General features: G+C 48.4%; 1 protein-coding gene across 12 annotated transcripts in view; it reads left to right on the forward strand.

The window, feature by feature from the left end:
* The window catches only part of AGAP1 (ArfGAP with GTPase domain, ankyrin repeat and PH domain 1), a 551,312-nt gene that overhangs the window by 399,825 nt on the left and 127,953 nt on the right, over positions 1-23,534 (forward strand). For 8 of the 12 annotated variants that reach the window (XM_007184760.2, XM_007184762.2, XM_007184768.3 and 5 more), the window contains one exon: positions 19,166-19,327. The exons of 3 other annotated variants lie outside the window; for them this stretch is intronic. In XM_007184760.2, the coding sequence (XP_007184822.2) occupies positions 19,166-19,327 (162 nt within the window). Of the gene's footprint in view, positions 1-19,165; positions 19,328-20,515; positions 22,436-23,534 lie in introns of those variants that run through there. One more of the 12 variants, XM_057550992.1, reaches the window with a different exon arrangement.

Below are 23,534 nucleotides of genomic sequence, written 5' to 3' on the forward strand. Positions count from 1 at the left end.
AGTTTGCAACTTTAATTGATCAGAAAAGCGTCGTCCTTGACTGGCGTTGGCAAAGCCAAGAAGAGCAGAGCAGGCAGGAGGGGGGGCATTTGAGGCTTTGGGGGCAGGGAGGAGAAGGGGAGCGGGGCCGTGGTGGGGCAAACAGAGACCAAAGTTAGGATGCCTGGGTCCCTGCCGCCATTCTGCCACTTGCCACGCAGGGGAGACAGTTACAGAGATACCAGGAGACCCAATTCAATTCACAGCAACTGGGTAGAGTCATGGGGAGGCTGTGCAGAGCCTGTCCTGTCTCCCGGAAAGCAGACGTCGTACCGGCAGTAAGTGGAATTATTCACATGCATGAAGTGTCCATGGTAGGATGAATCACAGTTTCATTGCATTTCATTTCGTTGCATTGAGCAAATTGCAGTGTTTAATAGTCAGTGAATGTTCTCATCTGCGTGGACCCAGAACAAGGCTCTGAATCCCAGTCGTGCCCGGCCCCTTCTCCTGCCCGCACAAGCACGGCTTGAACAAATAGGCTTCTTCCTGAGACTTTCCAGATGTGAAGTCAGATATAGTCAGATACTTAAGTATGTAATTTTGTTACTGATTTTCTTTCATGTATTAAAGTTGAATTTGTGGGAATTCCCTGGCAGTCCAGTGGTTAGGACTCCGCACTTCCGTTGCAGGGGGCACGGGTTCGATCCCTGGTCAGGGAACTAAGATCCTGCAAGCCACGCAGCGCGGCCAAAAAAAAAGTTGAATTTGTAAGAACAATGGCTGTAACACTTCAAAAGGGAGTGGTGGCAGGGCTGTGCTTTTCGAAAGAGCTAGAAGATATGGTGCAATTCCTAATTATGCCTCATCTCAGCCTCGTTTTCTGCACTGTGTCGCCATGTCATCATTTTGTTCTCTTTCTTCACAATAGAACAGATCTGCTCAAACCCCCGGAGTGTCCAAGGCTATATAGATCTGCCACTTGGAGCATGCCTCCTGAATCCCATTCTTGGGCCCGTTTTGCATATAAAGCTTATACGAAGTGCCGAGCTCTTTTCACGAATATCGACATCTTCTTTTCTCCGTTTTCCACTCACCCTCATGAAATAAGGGCAGAAACACGTTGAGCTGTCCTAGGTACCTAAACACCCTGGCAGAACCCAGCGAGCCCAGCCACGCCGCACCCTACCCACTAGCTGCATCCCGCGGACTGTGGGATGTTCTGGGAACTCAGACAACTGTAGTTCTAAAGATCAGACTCGCTTCCTCTGGAAAAGACAGAAGAGACGCCTTCACCTGTGAGAAAGTGTCCTGAGATGCAGGATTAGAAAACGAACTTGAATTTCATGGAAGAAAATACGTAACGCCTATTATTTCTTCCTTTTCTGAGCCAGAGCCAGGAGATCAGAGAGGACACTAAAAACAGCAGCAAAACTGCTCCCCAGAGCCCTTCGCTGCTGGGATCTGGAGGGTGAGGTGGTGGCTAGTTAAAGCCGCTCAGGGTCGGGACGCATCTGCGCTGCCGCCTGAGGCTGCGGGAGACGGGGTGGCCGTGGGCTTATAGCCCCAGTGGACCTGGATGAACGTGGAGTAAGGCTTTTCCAGTCTCGTGCCCAGGGGACCCTAAAACCCCTCCCTCCTCGGATTCCCGGAGTGTCCTCCACCCTCGCAAGTGACAGAATCCCAGTGAAGAACAGCAGAAGCCGCCCGGTCCCAGCCTCGGCTGTGCTGTAGCGCGTCACCGGCTGTGTGGGCAGGGACAGTTGGCCAGAGTGCGTTCGGGAGAAAATCATGGATGGATGGAAACCCTCTGCAGGGGTTGGGGGGGGGGGGGGGAGAAGAGGCAAAGGCATGTGTTCCTGAGGAATGGGGGCAGGGGCACCGTGGAGGCAGCGAGGAGGCCTCACCCTGGTTGGGGAGGCTGGTGGGGCGTCACTGCTTCTAACCTCACCCCAGGGGATACAACAGACAGCAGTGGGAAGAATGGGAACGAGCGGTCCTTGCATGGATAGCAGGCGGCAGATTCCACTCCTAGGCTGGGGCGCCGCCTCCTTCACCGACCCTGGAGCCGGCCACAGGGGGGGCTGGGCTTCTGCTTAAGGAAGAAGAGGAAAATGTCAGTTATTATGTTTGGGAGCACAATCTTATCTCTCATTTTATTTTACAGCAATTTCCCCAGAGATCCACCCTAGTATCTGATTGAACTATATTGACAAAATTTCTAGCCACGATAAGGAAAATGCTTTGAACTCAAAGCAGATCCAACTCGGGATCTCCAAACACTTTCTTTATTGTTGTATTTTATTGTGTTTTATTTTACTTTTGCCAGGACAAAGCCCAAATTCCAAGACAGTGCTAGAAGTTAAAATGATGAAATTAGAGTAGTACAAATGAAGTCAGTTCTTTTTTAAAAAGAATGTTCTGGAGTGAAGGCTAAATTATTAATCGCTTTTTGTCAGAAGTAATTTAATCTTAGTTTTTAAACACCGTCATTAATTTTAGAGGTTACGCTCCGATTTCTCATTTTTGTGGAAAAGACAAAATAAGAGTCACTCATTTGGCCAATATTATTAAACCATTGAAAAAGGGCCAGTATTATTAAACTGCTGAAAAAGGCTGTACTTTAAACACCACTTCAGAAATGAAATGATTTTTGGTCTGTGGTTTTGAATGGAGATATTATTCATGGTATCTTCATCCATGAGGTTATTGGTAGGGACAACTATCCCAAGTATAATATTCGACAGATTTTCTGGCAAGTTAAGATGATTATCTGTCACATAACAAACTTCTCCAGCATTTACAAGTCCCAGGCGTGTTTTTTGTTTGTTTGTTTTTTGTTTTTTTGACTTGAGATTGACATGAAATCATCATGAGATTTAATAGCCATAGAACACAAAAATTTAGGGTAGGTTTTTAGAGGGGCTTTTCGACTTTCAGGAAACCTTACTTGCCCAAAGCTTAATAACCATGATTATTAGATTTCCTTTGAACTTTGTTCTTTTTGTCATTTTCAGAAATGATGGCAGAGTGGGATTAAGGTTGTGGTGACCATATGTTACTAATTATGCTGGGCAACAGGCATAACCTGGGATCGTACCAGGCAAAGCAGGGTGATTGTCACCCTAGTCAAGGTGGCTCATCTGAGTACCATTATGTGCAGCCTTTGTTCCTCATGGGTACTCTCCATGAGAGTTGCTCATTTTATTCCAGTACAAAACCAGCAGTATCCTTGTAACCTAGGTGATCAGAATCTTGGGCTTCAGGTGCATGGCACTGTGCCAGCCTGCCAGGCCCTGCATGGACTGGGCAGTTTGGGCACCATCAGAATCTAGAACTTGCCAAATGTAGGAAGCTCTCACTCAGGCTCCTTCGAAAGAAGGAGAAATCTTAACTACAGATGTGGCGTGGAAACAAAACAGCCCACTCTGATCTACTCAGTTGCCCTCTGGCTTGGGGAACCTTTTATCATCCTACCTAATATGTATTTGTGACCTGGTCAGTATTTTAAATACAGTTGTTGTAAGAGTGTAATCAGAAGTGAAAGGTCATTGGCCTCATCTTCTTAATACCACACCAGACTGATTCCAGAATTCAAAGTACAGACGACCTGAATGTCTCAAGTTCTTTATTCAAATGAATTCAGCCCCAGCCCTCAACTGCCGCTAGTTGGAGACCTGAGTGAGTTGAATACATCTAGTGTTCAGGCAGAGGAAGTGAGAGGTTAACCCCAGCCTTGGAATCTACATAAAATATGTAGCACAGTCATTAGTCATCAGCAGCAGGTTAGCAAAATTCTAAAACAGCAGGAAAGAGAAATGTTCTCTTTTCGGCGGCAGTTAAAGAAATCATCTCACACTTTTCCAAAAAAATTTTTCATAGGACAGATCCTCACATTTAACTATGGAGTTGTCCCATATTTTTATGAAAAATGTTTATTCTGTTAGAAGGGTATATAGGTAGGAAACAGGTAACCAAGGCAGCTCACGATGCAAATTTAGGTAAATGTATTCTGAGTACCTCTTGCATCCACACGTCCAGTATAGAATTATAAGTGGATTTGTTTGTTTTTTGCACTGTTAATTGTATCTGTTTTTTTAAACACATAGTATCTTCCTGCTATTTTCCCAGGACCTAAAACAGTGCTTCCCACAAAGCGGGTGCTGGGTAGTTACTTGTGGGCTGGTGTCTGTGTGCACACGTGCAAACGCTCTCTGAATATGTAGTCAAGGTCATGCTCGTCCAAGTGGGGAGCTTTGTCACCTTTGGTCCCCAGTGGTTGCCAGTTGCCCTGCTTCAGCTCCAGGGCTTTCTGTGCAAGACCGCTGAGGGGGGATTCCCAATGGAACCCAACCCTTCAGAGCTCCGCCGTGGGCTTAGTGGCTCAAGGGGGGAGGGAGTCCCGCTCAGTAGCCTCCAATCCACTGACTGGGGCGATTGTTAGGGCCCAGGTGTGACGGAAAGGAATAGAGTTTCTGAGACTTGTGGGGCCTCTCTTTCAAGTGGCCCGACGTTTGAGGCACCTGATACCATCTCTCACTGGCGTGCCACCCAGCATCAACAAAGGCTTGGGAACCACAACCAGACCTCCTGTCCCACGGTTTAGGAGACAGTAGTGAGATGACATAGAACAAGAAGTTTTTCAAGTATCATTTTAAATGTTGAGAAGATATTATTTCCATGACTTGGCAAATTACCATTTGATTTCATCCAGAAAAAAAAAAAAAGCCATCTGTTGAGTTGAAACATAACATAATGTTACATGTGATGATGCCCAAGGGAAATGGAGATCTTTTTAAAAAGAAGATACAATTTATCATCTTCATAGGGTAATCATTTATTTTACAAAGGGCTCAAAACTGTGAGGATATTTAATGCAGGTTTTTCAGCTGGCATTTAAATAATATCTAAAACCTCTAGGTCATAGATATACAATGATAGATATACGGATTTTTGTTTCTTCCAGCATTCAAAGACTTTCCTTAAATGTATGGGTTTTTTGTTTGTTTGTTGTGGATTTTTCTGTTTTTTTTGTTTGTGTGTGTGTGTGCGCTGCAGTTTGTGTTTTGGCAATTCTTTTTTTTGAAAGACTTTTTACTGAGCATCTATTTTTGGTGTTTGGTGCCTACCGGCTGCTAAGCGTACATAAAGAAGTTAAAACTCAGAGGGACGCCACCCAGTAAGGGAAGCATCCCCCAGAACCAATCACAGCACTCAGAAGGCAGTGAAAGGGGTGCAGTGTTGTGTGGGAGCTGGGAAGAGGGGCCAGGAGGACGTCACGACGAGGGTCGTCTGGCCCTGGGCTCCCACCCCTGCAGGAATCCGTGAGCCGTCTGCTGTCGGCACTGTACTTTGTCCAGCTTTAATCTCGGCATGTCTAAGAGTGAGCGTCCCAGATCCTCTCTAACAGTTATCGGAACTTTTCCCCCTAAAATTATACTCTTCTTTTGGTATCAGTAATGTGTGTTTTTTGTGTTGCAGTTCTGTGTTCAGATTCCTTAGTTTCAACTTATTGGATGATTATTATTTTTTCTTTCTTTTTTAACTGAGGCATAGTTGATGTCCAATATTAGGTAAGATTCAGGTACACAACATAGTGATTCACAATTTTTAACGGTTATATTTCATTTATAATTATTACAAATTATTGGCAGTGTTCCCTGTGCTGTACAATATACCCTTGTAGTTTATTTTATACATAGTAGTTTGTACCTCTTAATCCCCTGCCCCTGTCTTGCCCTCCCCCCTTGCCTCTCCCCACTGGTAACCACTAGTTTGTTCTCTATATCTTTGAGTCTGTTTCTTTTTTACTATCTTCACTAGTTAGTTTTTTTAGACTCCACATATAAGTGATACCAGTATTTGTTTTTTTCTGTCTGACTTATTTCACTAATATCCTCCAAGTCCATCCATGTTGTTGCAGATGGCAAATTTTCATTCTTTTTTATGGCTGAGTAGTATTCCATTGTGTGTGTATATAGATGTATAGATAGAGAGAGGTAGATAGATATCTCACACCTTCTTTATCCATTCATCTGTTGATGGACACTTAGGTTGCTTCCGTATCTTGGCAATTGTAAATAATGCTGCTGTAAACATTGGGATGCATGTATCTTTTTGAATTAGTGTTTTTTGTTTGTTTATTTTTTAAAATAAATTCTACCCAGGATTAGAATTGCTGGCTCCTATGGTAGTTCTATTTTTAGTTTTTTGAGAAACCTCCATACTGTCCTCCATAGCGGCTGCACCAATTTACATTCCCACCAACAGTGTAGAAGGGTTCCCTTTTCTCCACGTCCTCGCCAACAGTTGTTATTTGTGGATGATTATTGTTTTAAAAAACTTGATTGCCCTTTGTGGCCATGTTTACATGGTTTTCAGGATTAAAGGAGGCTGAGAGCATGTCAGTGACCCTACACGCCCACCTAGATTACCCGTCCACTCAGCATCTATCATCATCCCTCTAATGTGTGAGTCTTTGTGGGTCTGTGTCTAGTGTGTGTTTATTGATAATATCCCCTCACTAGGACATCAGCTCTCTAGGACAGGAGCTTTGTTTTATTTACTTCCGTTGTTACAGCTCTAGAAGAGAGCCTGACGGGGTGAGTGGGTCTGTCTGTCCATCCATTTGTCTGGCAGTTGGTCAGTACCACACTAAGCACAGGGTCCAAGTCCTGTGTGGTGGTGTGTCCTCTTGGATTGGTGTGGGACGTGAGAGGAAGAGAGGAGTCAGGATGGGCCAGGGCTGTTGGCCTGCACACCTGGAGGGTGGAGTTGGTGTTGGCCAAGATGGAGAAGGAGCAGGTCGGGGTGTGGCAGGCCAAGGGCAGGTGTTCAGGAGTGCAGTTTTGCCCATTTTACGTGTGGAGGTATTGAGGCCAAAAGAGATGAACTACCCAGTGACATAGCCAGGTGGGATTTTGAACTGCTTTTCTGATTCCACAGCTGTTCTAGTTCCTTCTTATGGAAGTCATCCTGTGGTTCTCTTCCTGCCGCCCCATCTGCATCCCTTTGGGCCACTTGATATTGGCCATTTTGAGGACCATGGACTTCTTCATCAGGAAATGGTCAGGGTAGGAGCTGAAATGCGAATCAGCTCCTGGGCTTCAGGGACTTGATGGTTTGGATCCTTCGCACACTGCCGTGGGGGGAGCACAGAGCTTCTGGGAGCAGATTAGCATCAGGTATCCAGAGCCCCACAAATACTCATTTTCTTGGGCCCATCCCTTGAAAACTGCCCTAATGCAATAATTCCGAATACGGAAAATATATGAAAAGTATTGATTTATGGTCAAAATTTTTCAGTCCGTCTAAGCATTAGGGAAATAGTTAAGCACACTCAAGCACACTCTACTCTTTAGATTATTTACCTTTTTGACATTTGACCCTGGAGCAATGGGATGGTACATCACAACCAAATTACCTCCTGGTTTAGGCTGGGCTTCTGTATATCAGGTTTTCTTAAAGCTGGGGACACCATCGCTCTCCTTTTTCAAACCACGTGATATCAGTAGATTAAGAGCAGGGATGGGTCGTGAAGAAACAGCCTTGTTTTGATGTATTTCTGTACCTTGAGCAGAAGGGACCAAGTGAACATATTCAGGACCCTGGACAGAGCCCGCTGGGGACTTGCGCAACTGAAGCTGGCCTTCCCTGCCTCAGACCAGGACCATTTCGTGTGCAGGAGTTGGGAATTTGATTCCAAGTGACTTTTTTTTTTTTTAAGTTTAATTTTATTATATTTATTTATTTATGGCTGTGTTGGGTCTTCGTTTCTGTGCGAGGGCTTTCTCTAGTGGTGGCAAGTGGGGGCCACTCTTCATCGCAGTGTGTGGGCATCTCACTATCGCGTCCTCTCTTGTTGCGGAGCACAGGCTCCAGACGCGCAGGCTCAGTAATTGTGGCTCACGGGCCTAGTCGCTCCGCGGCATGTGGGATCTTCCCAGACCAGGGCTCGAACCCGTGTCCCCTGCTTTGGCAGGCAGATTCTCAACCACTGTGCCACCAGGGAGGCCCCCAGGTGACTTTTAATAGAAACAGCTGTTTCTAAAGATGGGAAATTTACGTTATCAAAGAGGGATCGTGCATTTAATTAACTTCTCTCTCTAACTGAGTTTTCTTCTAGACATCTCAGCCGCTCCCCGGCCTGCTTAGCCAGTGGAGTCTCCCACGTGAAAGAGAATCTCTTTGTCATTTAGCAGCCATAAGCGCCCAACTTGAGAAATGGTCATGGCTGATTATGTAAAAAGAGATGCAGGAATCTCTTAAAATGATCTCATTTCCACCGAACGGTACTGCTCAGGGTGCCTTTACATTTTTTCGGAGTACACTGGATTAATTTAAACTTTGTGCCCTTGATTCAGCTAAAAATCAACTAGAGAACAATTTAATTTTTGACCCTGAAATGTAAAATCCTGACTTGCATTCCCCAGATCGGGTGATGGTATGAGTGCAAGCTGACCATCCAGCATGAGGCAAAACTAAAGGGACTCGAGGATACGCTTGCAGAGCCCGCCGTAGTGGGCGACTCGAGGATACGCTTGCGGAGCCTGCCGTAGTGGGCAGGAAGGGACAGGTGACAAGGTGATTCTGGATGCCAGGAAACGGCATGCACCAGGAGGCCAGAGGGGAGGCGGATGTAGCTCAGGGAGGGGGAGGATGTGAGGAAACTGGAGAGGAGTGAGGCTGTTCCGCCCTTGGGCGTGTGCTCGCTGCACAGGACAAGGGGGAGGCCGGGACGGCTCCCTCAGAGAAGGACGGAACATCCCCGGGTCCACCTTTGATCTGAGACCTGGAACCAGGTCCTGCTGGGTGTCCGGAGGCCCAGGCAGGCACATCCAGTCCCCACACTCAACTCTGTGACCTGAGTCTTGTGAACGGCCTTAGCTTAAGTTTCTGAGTGTCCTCAGGCCCCCTCGGACCCCCTGCTCTGACCCCGAACCTGCATCTTGCTTGTCTGTCCCGTTACCTTCTTTTGTCTTCCCTATTTGGTTGCGTTGTAGCATTTAACACAATGGACCCCCGCCCTTTTCTTTTGTTTTAAAATAGCTTTACTGAGCTAAAACTCACAGCACATAAACTTCACCCATTTAACGTCTACAATTCGGTACTTTTAGTTTATTCACAGAAATGTGCAGCCATCGCCACAGTCAATCATAGAACATTTTTCATTGCCTCAAAATGAAATCCCGTACCCTAATTAGCGATCAGAATTTGTGGGGTTTTTTTTTTTTTTTTTTAAAGGCTGTCATAGAAACATGTTTCAGTAAGTAAGGGCTTCATGTAAATGAAGACCAATTCCAACGTATTCAGCTTCGTTTACAGAGACCTCTGGGTGTAACTGAACACAGCCCGGGTAGGAAATACTTCTCCCTATGTTTTCTCTCCATTCTAGCCCCTCCTATTGTATTCCTTTCCTCCCACTTTTGTAACTCAGTCTAACACTGTGTTGTCTCTCCCTTTTCCCTAACACCTGTCATCTTCCTGGGCCCCCCGCAGTGTCCCCGCTGCCCCTTCTTCTGACACCGTGTACCTCTGTGTGAGCGCCGCTAGCTGCAAAGGGAACCGGACAATATGCCGGGCTCTGAAACATCTTCAGAGATTGGGATTCAAGTAAACCTCGTCCTGTTGAAAGCTCCCGTCAAAAGGACTGTGAGAAGGGGTGAGGTTTTGAACTTCACTTCACACTCACCTTTTAACAGCGGCCGGGATGTTGTGATTTCCTTGGATGGCAGAGGTGGCCTGTTCTCTATTTACCAGCCCGCACATCTCTCTGAGCTTCAGAAAGAACAGAGCCCTTAGTGAAGATCCAAATTAGCTTTATATTGTCGGCTTTGTCTTGAAGGGAATAGGTTTTAATTAACTAGCTCCTACAGTGACTTCATCTTGAGTTTTTGGAAGGTTTTAACCCTCAACTGATCCCCTCCACCCCGACCCGGCACCGACAAATAGCCCTGTCTTTGATCATTTTGAATTCTTGTAATACCAAAAAACAAAGATTTTTAGTAATATATTGTTTCTGATCCTGCCAGATGAGTAAGTTAGGGACTATGTGAAAGTGAGAGAGAGGAAAGCTAATATGCATTCACGGTCGGTCCTTTTCCTTTTTTCCTTTTTTTTTTTTTTTTTTTTAATAGAGATTCAGGCTTCTTGTGAACATGCATTTTAAAGCAATTCCTATCTTTCATCAACACATAGGAAATAACAGTCAGCCTGCCCTCAGAACCCTTGGCAGCTCCTCCAGATAGCGTGGCGGGCTCCCTGCAGCAAATTCTTGGTGTCCACTCTCCAAATCAAGCCCAGTACGGACGAGTGGAGGGTGACATCCCTCCAGAGGGTCCACAGCTCCCTGAAATGAACTCCAGAGTGGGGATCGGGGAAGTGCGCTGGACGTGCAGTGGCAGTAGTAACGCCAGTAGTTGTTGCGGTCCTAACAGTCGCAGGGATGCCCCGCTCCTTCCCAGCGCGGTGCAGAAGGACACCTCCCCCGGCATACACATTTGGAGACCCTCGGGAGAAGCAGGGCCGTGGGTATCACAGGCATGGAGCCCGATCTATTTGAATATCAGCCGGGATAGCAGAAAACCTATCCACACACCTGGCACTGACGGCCATCACCGAGGCACGCTGCCTGCAACAGTTCATCAAAAATGGCCCAGCTAATGATCGGCTGGGCAGATAATCGGACGAGAGTTAATTGTAAGGTTTGATATGGCATCTTGTCAGCAGAGATAAGTTGTCACGTTTTCCACTTGAGCTGAAACTAAATGATTGTAAAATAAGTTATGAGTGTCCTTGGGCCTGTCTGCCGGAATGATGGCTAAGAATACATGCCTGGCCCATCAGTCTCAAGCAGGCTGCTTGATATTTATGCGAACGGAATGTTATTTTATTCCCCCTCTAGTCATGCTTGTCAGCTCTCCGAGTGAAAAGTGAAACTGCTTCTTTGACTCATACTTCACGTACTGAAGCTCGGAGAGACTGCAGATTGTTATCATTATTGCTTGTATTATATATTTTTTGGGGTGTGCGTTGAACATTGATGCCCGATTGGGAAGAACTAATGGCCGGCATTGAGCGCTCGGGATGGCGGTGGACCGGCCTCTCCCGGCTCGGCGCCTCGTCTCGGGGGCTCTGGTCCCTCCATCAAAGCCGGTTTAGAGGTGGCGTCATGAGGCGCTTGCCTTTTTTAATTTGGCATGGCTTTCTTCTTTCCGCGTCCCCCCTCCTCTGCTCTCTGCATGCGCCCTCCCGTATTTAAGGCTGTCGACGGTACTGTCTGTCCCTATGCCCAGTAATTGATACAGAATAAGATGCGTTATTTGTACTGCGTTCTGTGGGCTCATTTTCAGTGTCTGGGGCTGGGCTTTTGGGGCCTCTTCAGTTTGAAGGATACCTTGTCAGGCAAGAGGAGTCTCTTGGAAATGGAGAAGCACAGCCTAGACGCCTAGTGCGTTTTGATTGCTCATATTTTAAACCAGGGGAATTTTAAATGACTCCTCTTGGAAGGGAGTTCTCCAAATCTAGAAGCCGGGCATTCATATACTGGCACCGGGACTCGGGACCCAGTTAGCTAGAAACCAGAGCTTCCTTGACGTGACCCCCACCCTCGAGAACGGTCAGGGCTGCCAGGGGCCCTGTCTCCTCCAGGCCTCCCTGACCACGCGTGGCCCTGCCCCTCCTTGGCCTCTGTCATGACTCACCACTCCGACCCCCTCCTCTGGGCCATGGTGCAGGTCCCCTCGCATAGTGGGCGCTCCTGGTTCCTGGGCAGCCTTTCCTGCCTTTCCTCGCCCAGCTGTCCAACCCTGAACTGTGCCTGCTCCCACTGACCCCACCCCAGAGCATCTGGTTTTTCCAGGGACTTCTGTGGCCACCCCCTTAGCCCAGCCGCCTGGCCGCCTGACCTCATAGTGGCTACTTTCCCTCCTCCAGCGAAAACGTTAGCACGTGTCCAGGGCCTGGAACACAGTGGTGGAGCACAGACACAGGCGGGGAGAAGGCACGGGAGGAGCTCAGGGCTCCAGCCTCACCTGCAGGAGGACCTGGAAAGTCTCTAAATTGGGGCAGTGGTGGTTTTCTTGGCGGTACCTTGACCCTGTGCGCAGCAAACCAGGCCGTGGACGGGAAACGCTTCTTGGTCTCCAAGGGACTGGTGCATATCCCTTACTTTATTCACGCGCCTCCTTGTCCACGAAAGAATTTGTGGGGCTTACCAATGCTGGTCCTGCTTTCTGGTTTCATCATTATCATTATTGCTCTTATTACTAGATGACAACCCGTGTCATCCTGAAAGCTCACCTCCCTCCTCCCTCCTCCCTCCTCCCTCCCTTCCTCCAGGGGCCAGGACAGGACTCATGTTCTTCTGTTCTCCTCCTCCCCCCGCCCCGCTCCTGGGCCTTCCCCTGACCTTGGCTCTCTGTCACTCTTGCTCTGGGTCCTAGTGGCCCGAGCAGCGGTCCCAGAGTCATATTCCTATTTCTCAAGGGAGGCCATGGGGCCGGCTTGCCTGTGCTCACCTTGGTGACAGGGGACATGAGGGTGGTTCCTCACCTTACTTCTCTCTGCGTGTAGGTGGCACTTCTGTTTACACATGTTTAAATCCATGCAATTGGTGTGCTCGCCGTAGATCTGATTCCCCCTTTTCATCCTCTGATCAGATAGGCATCCTCTCAGTCATTGGAATCAACTCGGGGACAGAGATTTTCAGCCTCTAGTCTCTGACGTGACCCAGGTGCCTAGGCAGAGCTGGCCTCCAGAGCACAGAGGGCCCACGAGGTGGGCGTGGTCAATGGAGGGGTCTATTAAGGGAGATACTTTGGCAGCGTAAATGGACTTTGTTCACCATCTTAGTTGCTCACCTAAAAATAGGTTCCAGACTGCTGGAAACTTACCCGACTGACTGCGGTTTGACACAGAAGCATGCTTGTGGTTACTTTTAAAACTATGTTGCAAAGGTGATTCTCCGTTACACACCCAAAGCAGTGCCATCCACCTGTGTTAAAGCCTCTGCAAGAGAGAATCAACTCTTTATAAAACTCAGTTCCACAGACATGCCTGGAACCCCCATCATTCATCCCCAGGACGTTTCAGGCTCTGTCTTGGTGAAGAGGTTGAAGGACGTTCCTGCCTTCAGAAGGTGTCCAGTTAACGAAGAGACAAAGGCGCGGGTGACGAGGTGTACCATGTGGTGAGGGCCACCTCACCAAGGAGGCGGGGAGGGCTGGACAGGAGGCGACCGAGGGCGATGGCCAGAATGGGGGCCTCTCCCGGCCATCCTCCTTTGGATCCCAGGACCCACAGCTTCCTAGTTTCCCTCCCACCCAACTAGCGTGAGGCCTCGCTGCCGCTTCCCAGCCAGGGAGGGAGCCAGGAACCACGTGGGGCGCTGCTGAGACGGGCGCCCTCCCACTGGGACCTGCCCACGGACGAGGCTGTGGGGATACCCGGGCCTCAGCAGGGGCGTGTCGGGGGCTGGCGGGTCAGACGCGGGCAGCCAGGAGGAGGACAGCTCTGGGGGGCTTTGCTTTAAGGAGGAGCAGAAACCAGATGGTGGCTGGGGGAGGGCCTGGAGTCAAGGGAGGGTTTTGTTAGGAACGGAGATGATACAGCGACGCAGCACGTTCAATGCAGGCAGGAGAGGGTGCGAATTGCCGGGCGGAAGCCAGTTCACGGGGGAGGGGCGGCCTCGGCAGCAGGGCGGGGCGAGGGAGGCCCCAGAGTCCATGGGGACCGGGGACAGGAAGGGGGGTGCCCTCTTCTGGTTGCTGCTTTTATCGTTTCGTTTTTTTTGTCTGCAGTGAAATGAAAATGGGGGTCCTCGAGGGGGGTGGGATGGAGGGCAGGTGTCTGAGGGGAGGGGAGAAGGGGTGATGGAGCCTCTTGGAGGGGGAGGGATGGATTTACTCCCAGAATGCAGTGGATTGAAGCACAGGCCGGAGGTTGGGCCCCTGTCCCACCCCACCACCGTAAAGGGGCCACACAGTAGAGGAAGCCGTTGGCAGGGTGCTGTTCTCTTCCATCCCGGGCCCAAGTCCTGGCGCGGCACAGGTAGGGGTGGAAATCATCAATCATGCTGGGGGCTCCGGTCAGGGGAGGTGGAGGCAGGGGGCGTCGAGGCTGCCATCTGCAGGAGCAGTGCCTGTGACGTCGTCCCGCGGGGTAGGGAGAGAAAGGGAACGGAGGCGGATGTTAGTCAGTGAAGAGCGATGGGGCCGGAAGATGGGACCTGAGGCCCCGGTGTAAGTGAGCTGGGCAGACTGGGCATGGGGGGCAGGGGGGCATAGAACCCAGAGGGGCCGGTTCCTGCAGCAGGTGGGCCTGGGTCCAGGCCAGGAGAGCAGCGGGTGCGGCGGCAGAGGGGAGGAAAGAGCTTCACGAGGTCACCTGGGAGGGGCCCAGAGGCCAGGATGCTGGAGGGAGTGCCTAGGATGCGCAGGACGTGATCACAGGTCAGGGTGGGTGGGCTGCTCCTGAAACGGTCAGTGAAGGGGTGGGACCTGGGGTCTTGGGGAGCGAGCGGGATCCCAGGGCACAGGCTCCAGAGGGGACAGGACTTGGGGGGAGGAAGACTGGTCTGCAGGCAGCAGCGCGGGGCTGGGAGGACGCCCCGCCCACCTGCGTGCTTTGCGGTGCAGGAGGAGACGTGTCCCCGGGGCAGAGCCAGGGTAGCTCCAGGGAAAGGGAGCCTTCGGGGAGGGTCGCTGGTGTGAGGGACATTGCCCCCAGCCCTCACAGAACAGGATTCTGGAGGAGGATTCTGAGAGGTTGAAGAAGAGTAGAAGAGCCCTTCCGAGTCCACAGGTTCCGCACTACTGACGTTTCGGGCAGGACCGTTTTCTGCGGCAGGGCTGTCCTATGTGTTGTAGGGTGTTTTTCAGCATCTCAGGCTTCTGCCCACTCGATGCCTATGGTACCCGCACCCTGCTCGGTCTGATAACCGAGACTGTCTCCAGACGTTGCCAGATGTCGCTGGGTGAGGGTTCCCAGTGGTGAGCCAGAGGGTTACTGGAAACATGGGGCCACATGGGGATAGACCCACTGGTGTTGAGGATGGCCTCCCGGAAAGGAAGGCTGTAACGGATGCTGACGAGCTTGGCTCTGATCGTCCCTCAGGGGAAGGTGGGTGTCAACACTTGCAAGTAGTTCCTTCTCGAGATTGGCACTTAGCTACTTTCTTCAAGCGAGTCAGGAATCTCCCCCTCAATTACACGTATTCTAAGATACTCAGAAACCTTGGAAATGAGATTGCCGTGTCGCTGTCAGTTACTTTGCGGAAAGTTTCCTGCAGCTGGAGGGGGAGGGGTGGGGAGATGCCTAGAAACAGGCGCCTCCTGTCATTTTGGTTTCCAAAATGCTGAATTCTGAGCCCTAAACCAGTGAGTTTAAAATCCAGCCCAGGTAAGATTCTGAATTAGATTGGTAATACTTCTGTGCTTTGTGTGCGTATAGAAAAGGAAACAGTGATTTAATTGAACAGAGACAGTTCATTAAGGAGAAGAAGTATTAAATGGATTTCCCTTTTTTGTTTTTAAATTGTCAAACATATCTGTAAGTTGGGTACCCATCTAGCTTTCAACCAAGTGTTTGACGAAGCTGTTCCATAATTTCTTTATAGGCAAGTTCAAAGGTGTCTGAGCTAGATGCACAGACAGTATGATGTCTCCGGGTCTTACTCAGTGATCACTCAACAAAGCTTCTGGTTGTGGATTGGTGAGTGAAGATTCAAGGCTCTGTCTTGACCTCACCTTGTTGAATATCTTTTCCACTGATCTGGATGAATACACAAAGTTGTGTGCTCAGAACAGCCAACAAGAGCTAAGACAATTGTGAAGAATAACAAAGTGTGGGGACTTGCCCTACCTTATGAGGTACCAAGGTGACTAAAGCGCCATAGCGTTCAGGACCATGTGCTGATAGAACACAGATAGATGAAAAGATTATTGGAGAAGAATAGAGAACCCGGAAATAGAGCCACCTCACATATATGGAAGCCTGTTATATGACCGTATAGCTTATGTATATATTCTGAGCATCTTAAAAAGAGATATTGGTACCCACCTTAAAGAACTGCTGGATAATGGAAGGGACCCAGGTGTCCCTATTATAATGCTGCGTCCACGGCGTGCCCAGCATCGGACGGCTCAGTATGGGGGTGAGCACCTTTAGCTGCCCTGGGAAACAACCATGCCAGTTGCATCCAGATACCGGACAGACGGCCAAGGGCAGGAAGCCCAAGCTTTAGGATCTGTAAGGGTTCAGAGATGAGAAATGTTAGTTTGGGAGAGAATGTGACGCAAGGATTAAGAGGCATAGTTGGGAATGAACATTGTGCATTGGATTGAGGGGACACCTGAGGGACAGAGTGAGATAATGAAACGCCAGCCCTGCTGCAGCAGAGGGCAGCTGTCTCTGCCTGCGCCCCTCATCTGCCTCCGCGATTGGAGGGTCAATGGGACCATGGTTTCCCCATGACCTGTCACCACGCCCGGCACAGGATGGGTTCTTAACACTTTAGAGTCAGAGACGATGCAGTCAGAGGGTGAAGACTTTTGAAACCTGGGCAGCAAATACTTGAAATGTACAAAAATATTCATTGTAAGGTTTGAGCATTGACTAACGTGTGAAAGGGTTGCTTTAGGATCAGCCAATGATCTTGGGGTCCCTGGACCCCTTAGCAACATCAGGCAGCTTCTGAACCCTCTGAAATTGTGCACAAGTATTAACTAGACTAGCCTTTTTTTTTTTCTTTTTCTGAGATGCCTACAGCTTTCATCTGATATTCAGTAGGATCTAGTATTTTTAAAAAAAAAAGTATGTAAGAATTGCCACTTTTAGAAGATTCGTACTGCGGAAGACGGGGACAGCTTAAAAGGTGGCAAGCCAGCAGGAGAGAGCCCTCCTGCAGTTAGCTGTACCGTCCAGGCCTGGGGAGTAAGGATCGGACCCAGGGTGAGTGTGGCTTCGGTGGAGAGCAGGCGGGAAGTTGGAAAGAGAATGCAGAAGAAACGGCCGCTTTGTGGATAAAGATGCAACCTGGAGCCCCAGACTCCTTGAAGCAGGTTCTCCTGCAGGAGCCGTGGGTTGACTCTTCACACCCTTCCCAGGACAGGCTCCCAGAGGCCTTTGCTCCACAGGTGATGGGGATATGGAAAGAAGGTTGACCCTTCCGACCGTGCAGAGATGGGCAGGGGATCGCTGGTCTTAGGATATCAGGAAGTTGCATCCTAGGGCATTCCTGGAACCATATTTGTAGCTAAAAAGATACTGTGTCCTTTGACAGTTCTCAGTACATGATAAAATGTCCTAGAACATCAGAAAATGAAAAGATTTTAAATTCATTTTGATTTCCAGTATCTTTATATTTGAAATCATGTCATCCTTCTGTTCAGAATCCTGCCAGGCTCCCCATTTCCCCCAGAGTAAAAGCCAGAGTTCTAGACAGTGGCCAAGCCCCTTCCTCTCTCCAATGCCATTTGCTGTGAGTCTCCCATCCTCACTGGCCCCGGCCACTCACACCCCCCTGTGTTTCTGGAACACACCAGGCGCGCACATCTGGTCTTCAGGCCAGGTTCTGGCAATTTCCTCCTCCCCCAGGTGCACATTCACCTTCTCACGCCTTTACCATCTTCAACTGTTGCCTCACGTGTCACCTTCTCAGTGAGACCCACCCTGTCATTTAAAATGGCAACTCCCCTTCACCACGCTGCCGCCTCCCCAGCATCCACCCTTTGCCCCTCCTTCTCCCTCTCCAGCTCTCACCACCTCGTAATAAACTCGGGGTTGTGGCCCCACTACTGTGTCAGTGCCACTTAGACGGGAACCTTTATCTGTTTTTCTCAGTGATGGATCCCAAACATCTGGAAAAGTGGCTGGCCCACAGTAGGTGCTCAAAAAATATTTGTTGAATGAATGAAATATATCGCACAGAACGTTCTGTCTTTTGAGTTACAAGGATGCTGAATCATGAAATACAGAATTCTTAGAACTTTGGAGGTGTTTGGATGGTGTTCCCCCATCACTTTCTCTGGGTACTTTTCCGTTCTGTTGAATTCCATGTTCATTTCAGGTGTTTTAATGGCATTCTGTTCTTCTCTCTGATAAAGTAAAAACAGACATAATAAATTGAGAGTTTCACGTCCAGTGAATGATCACATTCGTGCACTGGTTTTAAAATTTTGTAAGTAGCTTCTGTGAATCAAAAATTGGCAGGTCTACTATGGACTTCCAACCCTATTGCTGGACATCAGTGAGAGAGGGAGGTGGCATGCTGATTTTCACTAGTAATAAACTAACGTACAGCCATACATAATGTTGGGGGTAGAGGACAGAGAATCAGGAATACCTTTATCGTGTGTGCACACACACGGAATCAACCCCATTTAAGATGACACTTTCATATGTATTCCTAAGAGTCTTTACTTCATTCCTAATATATCACAGTAATTATGGGAAGGAAAAAATAAACAAGTAAAAAGCTTCCCACCTCCCGCTTTCCTTTTCCAGAACTCCAATTTTGCAGAATAGAGAACTTTATAAGTAAGATAGAGAAAGAAGTATCATATTATACTGCTTATATGTGGAATCAAAAAAAAAAATGGTACGGATGAGCTTATTTACAAAACAGAAATAGAGTCACAGATGTAGAAAACAAACTGTGGTTATCAGGGGGGTAAGGGAGGAGGGATGAATTGGGAGATTGAGATTGACATATACACACTACTATATATAAAATAGATAACTAATAAGGACCTACTGTATAGCACAGGGAACTCTACTCAGTACTCTGTAATGACCTGTATGGGAAAAGAATCAAAAAAGAGTGGATATATGTGTATGTATAACTGATGCACTTTGCTGTACAGCAGAAACTAACGACATTTTAAATCAACTAGACTCCAATAAAAATTTTTTTAAAAAGTTGGAGAAGCACTGGCCTAAAAAAAAAAGAAGAGAGCGAGAGAACTTTAAATTCTCCAGAGCATAAGGATGATGCCAAAAGGAGAGCCTGCTTTTGAATTGCAGGGGCGCTGTGACCTTTTAACACGGGATGCTCTGGGCCTCCAGTCAAGGTGTTATTTGCGGAGCTTGATATGGCACTGGAGGAACGTTGCTCTAGTACTTTTGCGAAGTCTACTTTTTAAGTGTTGACCTTTGCGTTCTTTTGCCTTTTCCGGTCCGGTGGCAGACACGGGGCTCGGTGACTCCGTGTGCTCCAGCCCAAGCATCTCCAGCACCACCAGCCCCAAGCTCGACCCGCCCCCCTCCCCTCACGCCAACAGAAAGAAGCATCGGAGGAAGAAAAGCACCAGCAACTTCAAAGCCGATGGCCTCTCAGGCACTGCTGACGGTAAGGCCTCCCGGGACTTCAGGGCCAGAGTCCGCGTTTCTGAAAATTAATTTTTATTTTTTCTCATTTGTGGACTCATTTATCCTCAGAACCACAAATGCACAGTAACGCAGGTCAGTGCGTGTGCTTTTTGTTAACAAGGTGGTGCTAGGGGACCCTCTCTTCACTCACTGATTCTCAAGACTGTTCAACTGCAGCAGCTGTCTTACCTCATGGCAGTTGTTGCCTGGTCGATGGTACCGCTGGTATCCCCTTCATAACATCTGGTCAAGTTGTTTGGTCTTCCCCGACCCCGGCAACCTGGGGTCAGGGTGTCTGCTCCAACCGAGCTGTCCCATGTTGTCTTCCTCCAAAAAAGATCGGCGCCTCCTAATTTAGGAATCTTCCCTGACACCGGTAGACTTAACTGTAGTGCGACAGCCACACCGATTCTGACTTTCAGCGACGTGTGATGATAAACGCCCCTTCTATTAGTGTCCGTCACTCTTTTTGTTTTGTGAGCTGCATTAGTATTCCCGCTGGCACAGTTTGTCTTGCTTCTCCTTTGACTTGTTGAAGTCAGGTTTTATTCTCAGCGACGGCCCGATGTGATCTTTCAGAAGCAGCTCCTTCTGATGGACTTCTGTCTTTTTATTCCATGGATGCAAGTGGAGATACACACGCATGCACACGTACACACACATTATGGGAGGTGAAATTAATGTAGTTTCAATCAACAAGTTAAACAGATACTTCAAAGGAACATTAAAATTCCAAAACATGGTTGTATAACATGAATAATTATTGGTGAGACCAATAATAGTAAAAGAATCTGGTTTCAACAAGGATTCCATATACACTGGAAATACCCTCATAACTGATATCCTTTCTCTCTATTTCTGCCACAGTTTTTCTGAATACTCTTTTGTTCAAACTGTAAGTTTCAGTGTTAAAGAAAGTGCCTGTTCCCTCCTAATATCCAAAGATGGGCCTGTAAACCCACGTGTATGTTAGCAGGGAGGGAACGGAGTTTGCAGTACGTGCTCTGTGTCATTTACCGTAAGCCTGTGAGTTGGTTGGTGGTATTTTCATTTATAATGAGGAGACTGGGGTTCCGAGTGTCCGGGGGCTTGCTGGGGCTCTCCCGGTGGCAGGGAGGAGTCCGAAAGCCCTTCTTCACCACATTTCTTACCATTTTGCTTCCCATAGCTTCCTGCGAACAAGTTTAGCCAATAAAAAACCAATTCTCTCCTGTTATGATAAATGAGGAGGATTCTGCTATATCAGCAGTGGTGAAAAATAATGATTATGGATCAAAGCACCCACCCAGACACCACTGAGCTTCCCCTTTGGAAAGGAAGTCGGCCACAGATGCTGAGCATTGGTGAGACGCCTTCCAACACCTTCGGCGAAAAGCCCCCAGCCATGCACAGGTGGCTACACCCCACCAGCAGAAGGACTGAGGTAACGCCAGGAAGATGCATGGCCTCTCCGCAGGGTGGGGAACCTGTGCCCCACATAGCCAGGGGAAGAGTAAGATTTGCTGTAGGGAAAGGCCTTGTGCCCATTTCACAGATAAATATCTTACCGTGTTTGTCACGTGTTCCCAACCAATGACTTCTTTCAAGAGTGTCTGCCACTTGGTAGAAACTGGTGATCAAGTCCACCAATGACTACATTACACACATTTTACACATTCTGATCATCCCACCCACCTACTGACATAGTGAAAGCTGTGTGAATAAGATACATTAGTAGTGGTTGCGTGTTTAATCGGGCTGCGGGTTCAAATCAGCGTCCCGGTCATCCAGTGAGTTTGCAGAAAATTTGCCAAGTGACCGTAAACTTGTTGGACGCCTGAGATGTTTCCATCTTCCACCGCCTGAGTTACTGAGGTTGTACCGTGTGCTCCAAGCAATAGCCTATGACGAGGCTGAGTCAGATCCTCAACCCCAAACCAACCACAGACCCTTTCATTAAAGGGCCTCACTGCCGAGGCAGTGATGCAGACAGAAAGACAGACTCCCGGCCACCAAAGAAGCACCCAAATTAGAAACCACAAAAGCATCTCAGGTATGAACGATGAGTGATGGTTGTGTGTGTTCAGAAGTTCAACGCTAATGATTAGAGAGGAAGCTGGGCCTCACTTTGCAGTTAAGAGGACTGTCTCTGTGATGCCACAGTGTGACGTCTTTCCAACAGAACATAAGACAAGTTCTCTGTAAAAAGAAAACGTATCATTTTTCCCGAGGAAAAGTTACCTACCGACCTATAAATGAGATTTTTCGGAGACAGGCTGTATTGCATTGTATCCAAGGCACACTATTTTTTTTTTCTTCACATTTTCGCATCTCTGAAGTCAGAATGCATCGTTCAATTGATATCATTTTCGATTCAATGATATACAATATTTTTTAGTACTCTTAGCAACTCTTAATCAAAGTGTATTGTGGGAACCATCAAAACTAAGCCTTCTGTTCTTGAAATGAAAGCTAGTTGTATATTTTTAGAGGGTTGTTTAATTTTAATTGTAAAAAAATATTTCTCTTTCCTGCAAAGCACTCTGACTTGTTATTACCAGTGTATTCTCTTTTGCTTGACCTCGTGCTGGAAAGTCGCAATTGCAGATGCAAAAAGTTCTCTAGACGATGTCCATAAAGTAGGTGAATTGTGTAGTTTTTGACATACCCCATTGGAACAGATGACTAGACTCAAATCTCTTTGGAGTATAAGAAAAATAAAATTCAGCTATTTCAGTCAGGGTCCCGGGAAAAACATGGCACCCTCAACTGGGTCGTTGATGGGAATTTTCCACAGGGACCATCTACAGAGGTGTGGGCAGGGTGTGGGAAGAGCTATAGGGATGGTGCAGACTCCCAGCGGGGTGACGGGGAAAGGAGGGGCCGGTTATGAGGACCCAGAGAGGGCAGTGTCTGGGGGAGGTCTCATCAGGAGCTGTGTCCTTCAACAGAGGGACATGTACCACCCCAGTGACCCAGAGGGTGAGGGAGCGCAGGGGAAGCGCCTAACCTCACTCTCCTCCCTGCCTCTGGTCTCATGCCGCCACCTCCTTGACCAGACCCAACCAGAAGCCAAAGGGTGTGAGAGCTACTGCTGCCGCCACCCAGGCCTGCCTCTGAGGGCATTGGAGGGCAGGTGGAAGTGAGCCAGCGGAAGCCATGTGCTGCCCACACCTTTCACAGTGCCTCTTACAGGCCCCTGGGCACGTCTGTCCACTGATCTTTCATCAGCGCAGTAGACCAGAAGCCTCTGTCCACCGTGGCCCCCGAGGGCCTGGCCTGAGCCCCGCCGAGGGAGGGGTCGGAGCTCCCCAGATGCACTTCTGAGCCGTCCCCCAGCCAAGCCCGAAAGGGAGCCCCCACACCCTTCCCAGGCTCTTAGCTGAGCGCAGAGGTTCTAGCGCTGGATATTCCTTACCTTTGTGGCGTCTTTGTTCAGAAAGTAAAGGCTAAAGTGTATCATCAGTATTTATGCTGCCTGAAAAGCCAGAAACTCTCTGTCCACCTGGGGATCCTTGGTGCTCCTGATGGAAATAAGGATCTTCCTTCCATGAATTTCTCGCTACCCTGGCCCTCATCAGACTCGATTTTAGTAGTTCTTTTCTGCAGAAGAACAGTAGTTCTACACAGAATGGTAGAAAATGCTGTCACCTTGGGACTTCCCTGGTGGTGCAGAGGTTAAGAATCCACCTGCCAATGCAGGGGACACGGGTTCGATCACTGGTCCAGGAAGATCCCACATGCGGTGGAGCAACTAAGCCCATGCGCCACAACTACTGAGCCTACTCTCTAGAGCCTGCAAGCCACAACTCCTGAGCCCGCGAGCCACAACTACTGAAGCCCACGCACCTAGAGCCTGTGCTCCGCAACAAGAGAAGCCACCGCGATGAGAAGCCCATGCACCACAACAAAGAGTAGCCTCCGCAACTAGAGAAAGCCCGCGTGCAGCAACAAAGACCCAACGCAGCCAGAAATAAATAAATAAATACGATGAATTTTTTAAAAAAGAAAATGCTGTCACCTAAATTAAGAACAATCATTTTCTTATACTTACAATTTAAAATGAATGGACAAAAGACCCGTATGCAGAAAACTATGACACTGATGAAAGAAATTAAAGATGATACCAACAGATGGAGAGATATACCATGTTCTTGGATTGGAAGAATCAATATTGTGAAAATGACTGTACTACCCAAAGCAATCTC

The sequence above is a fragment of the Balaenoptera acutorostrata genome, chromosome 8 (assembly GCF_949987535.1).
Source record: "Balaenoptera acutorostrata chromosome 8, mBalAcu1.1, whole genome shotgun sequence".
In the NCBI taxonomy this organism is placed as follows: Eukaryota; Metazoa; Chordata; class Mammalia; order Artiodactyla; family Balaenopteridae; genus Balaenoptera; species Balaenoptera acutorostrata.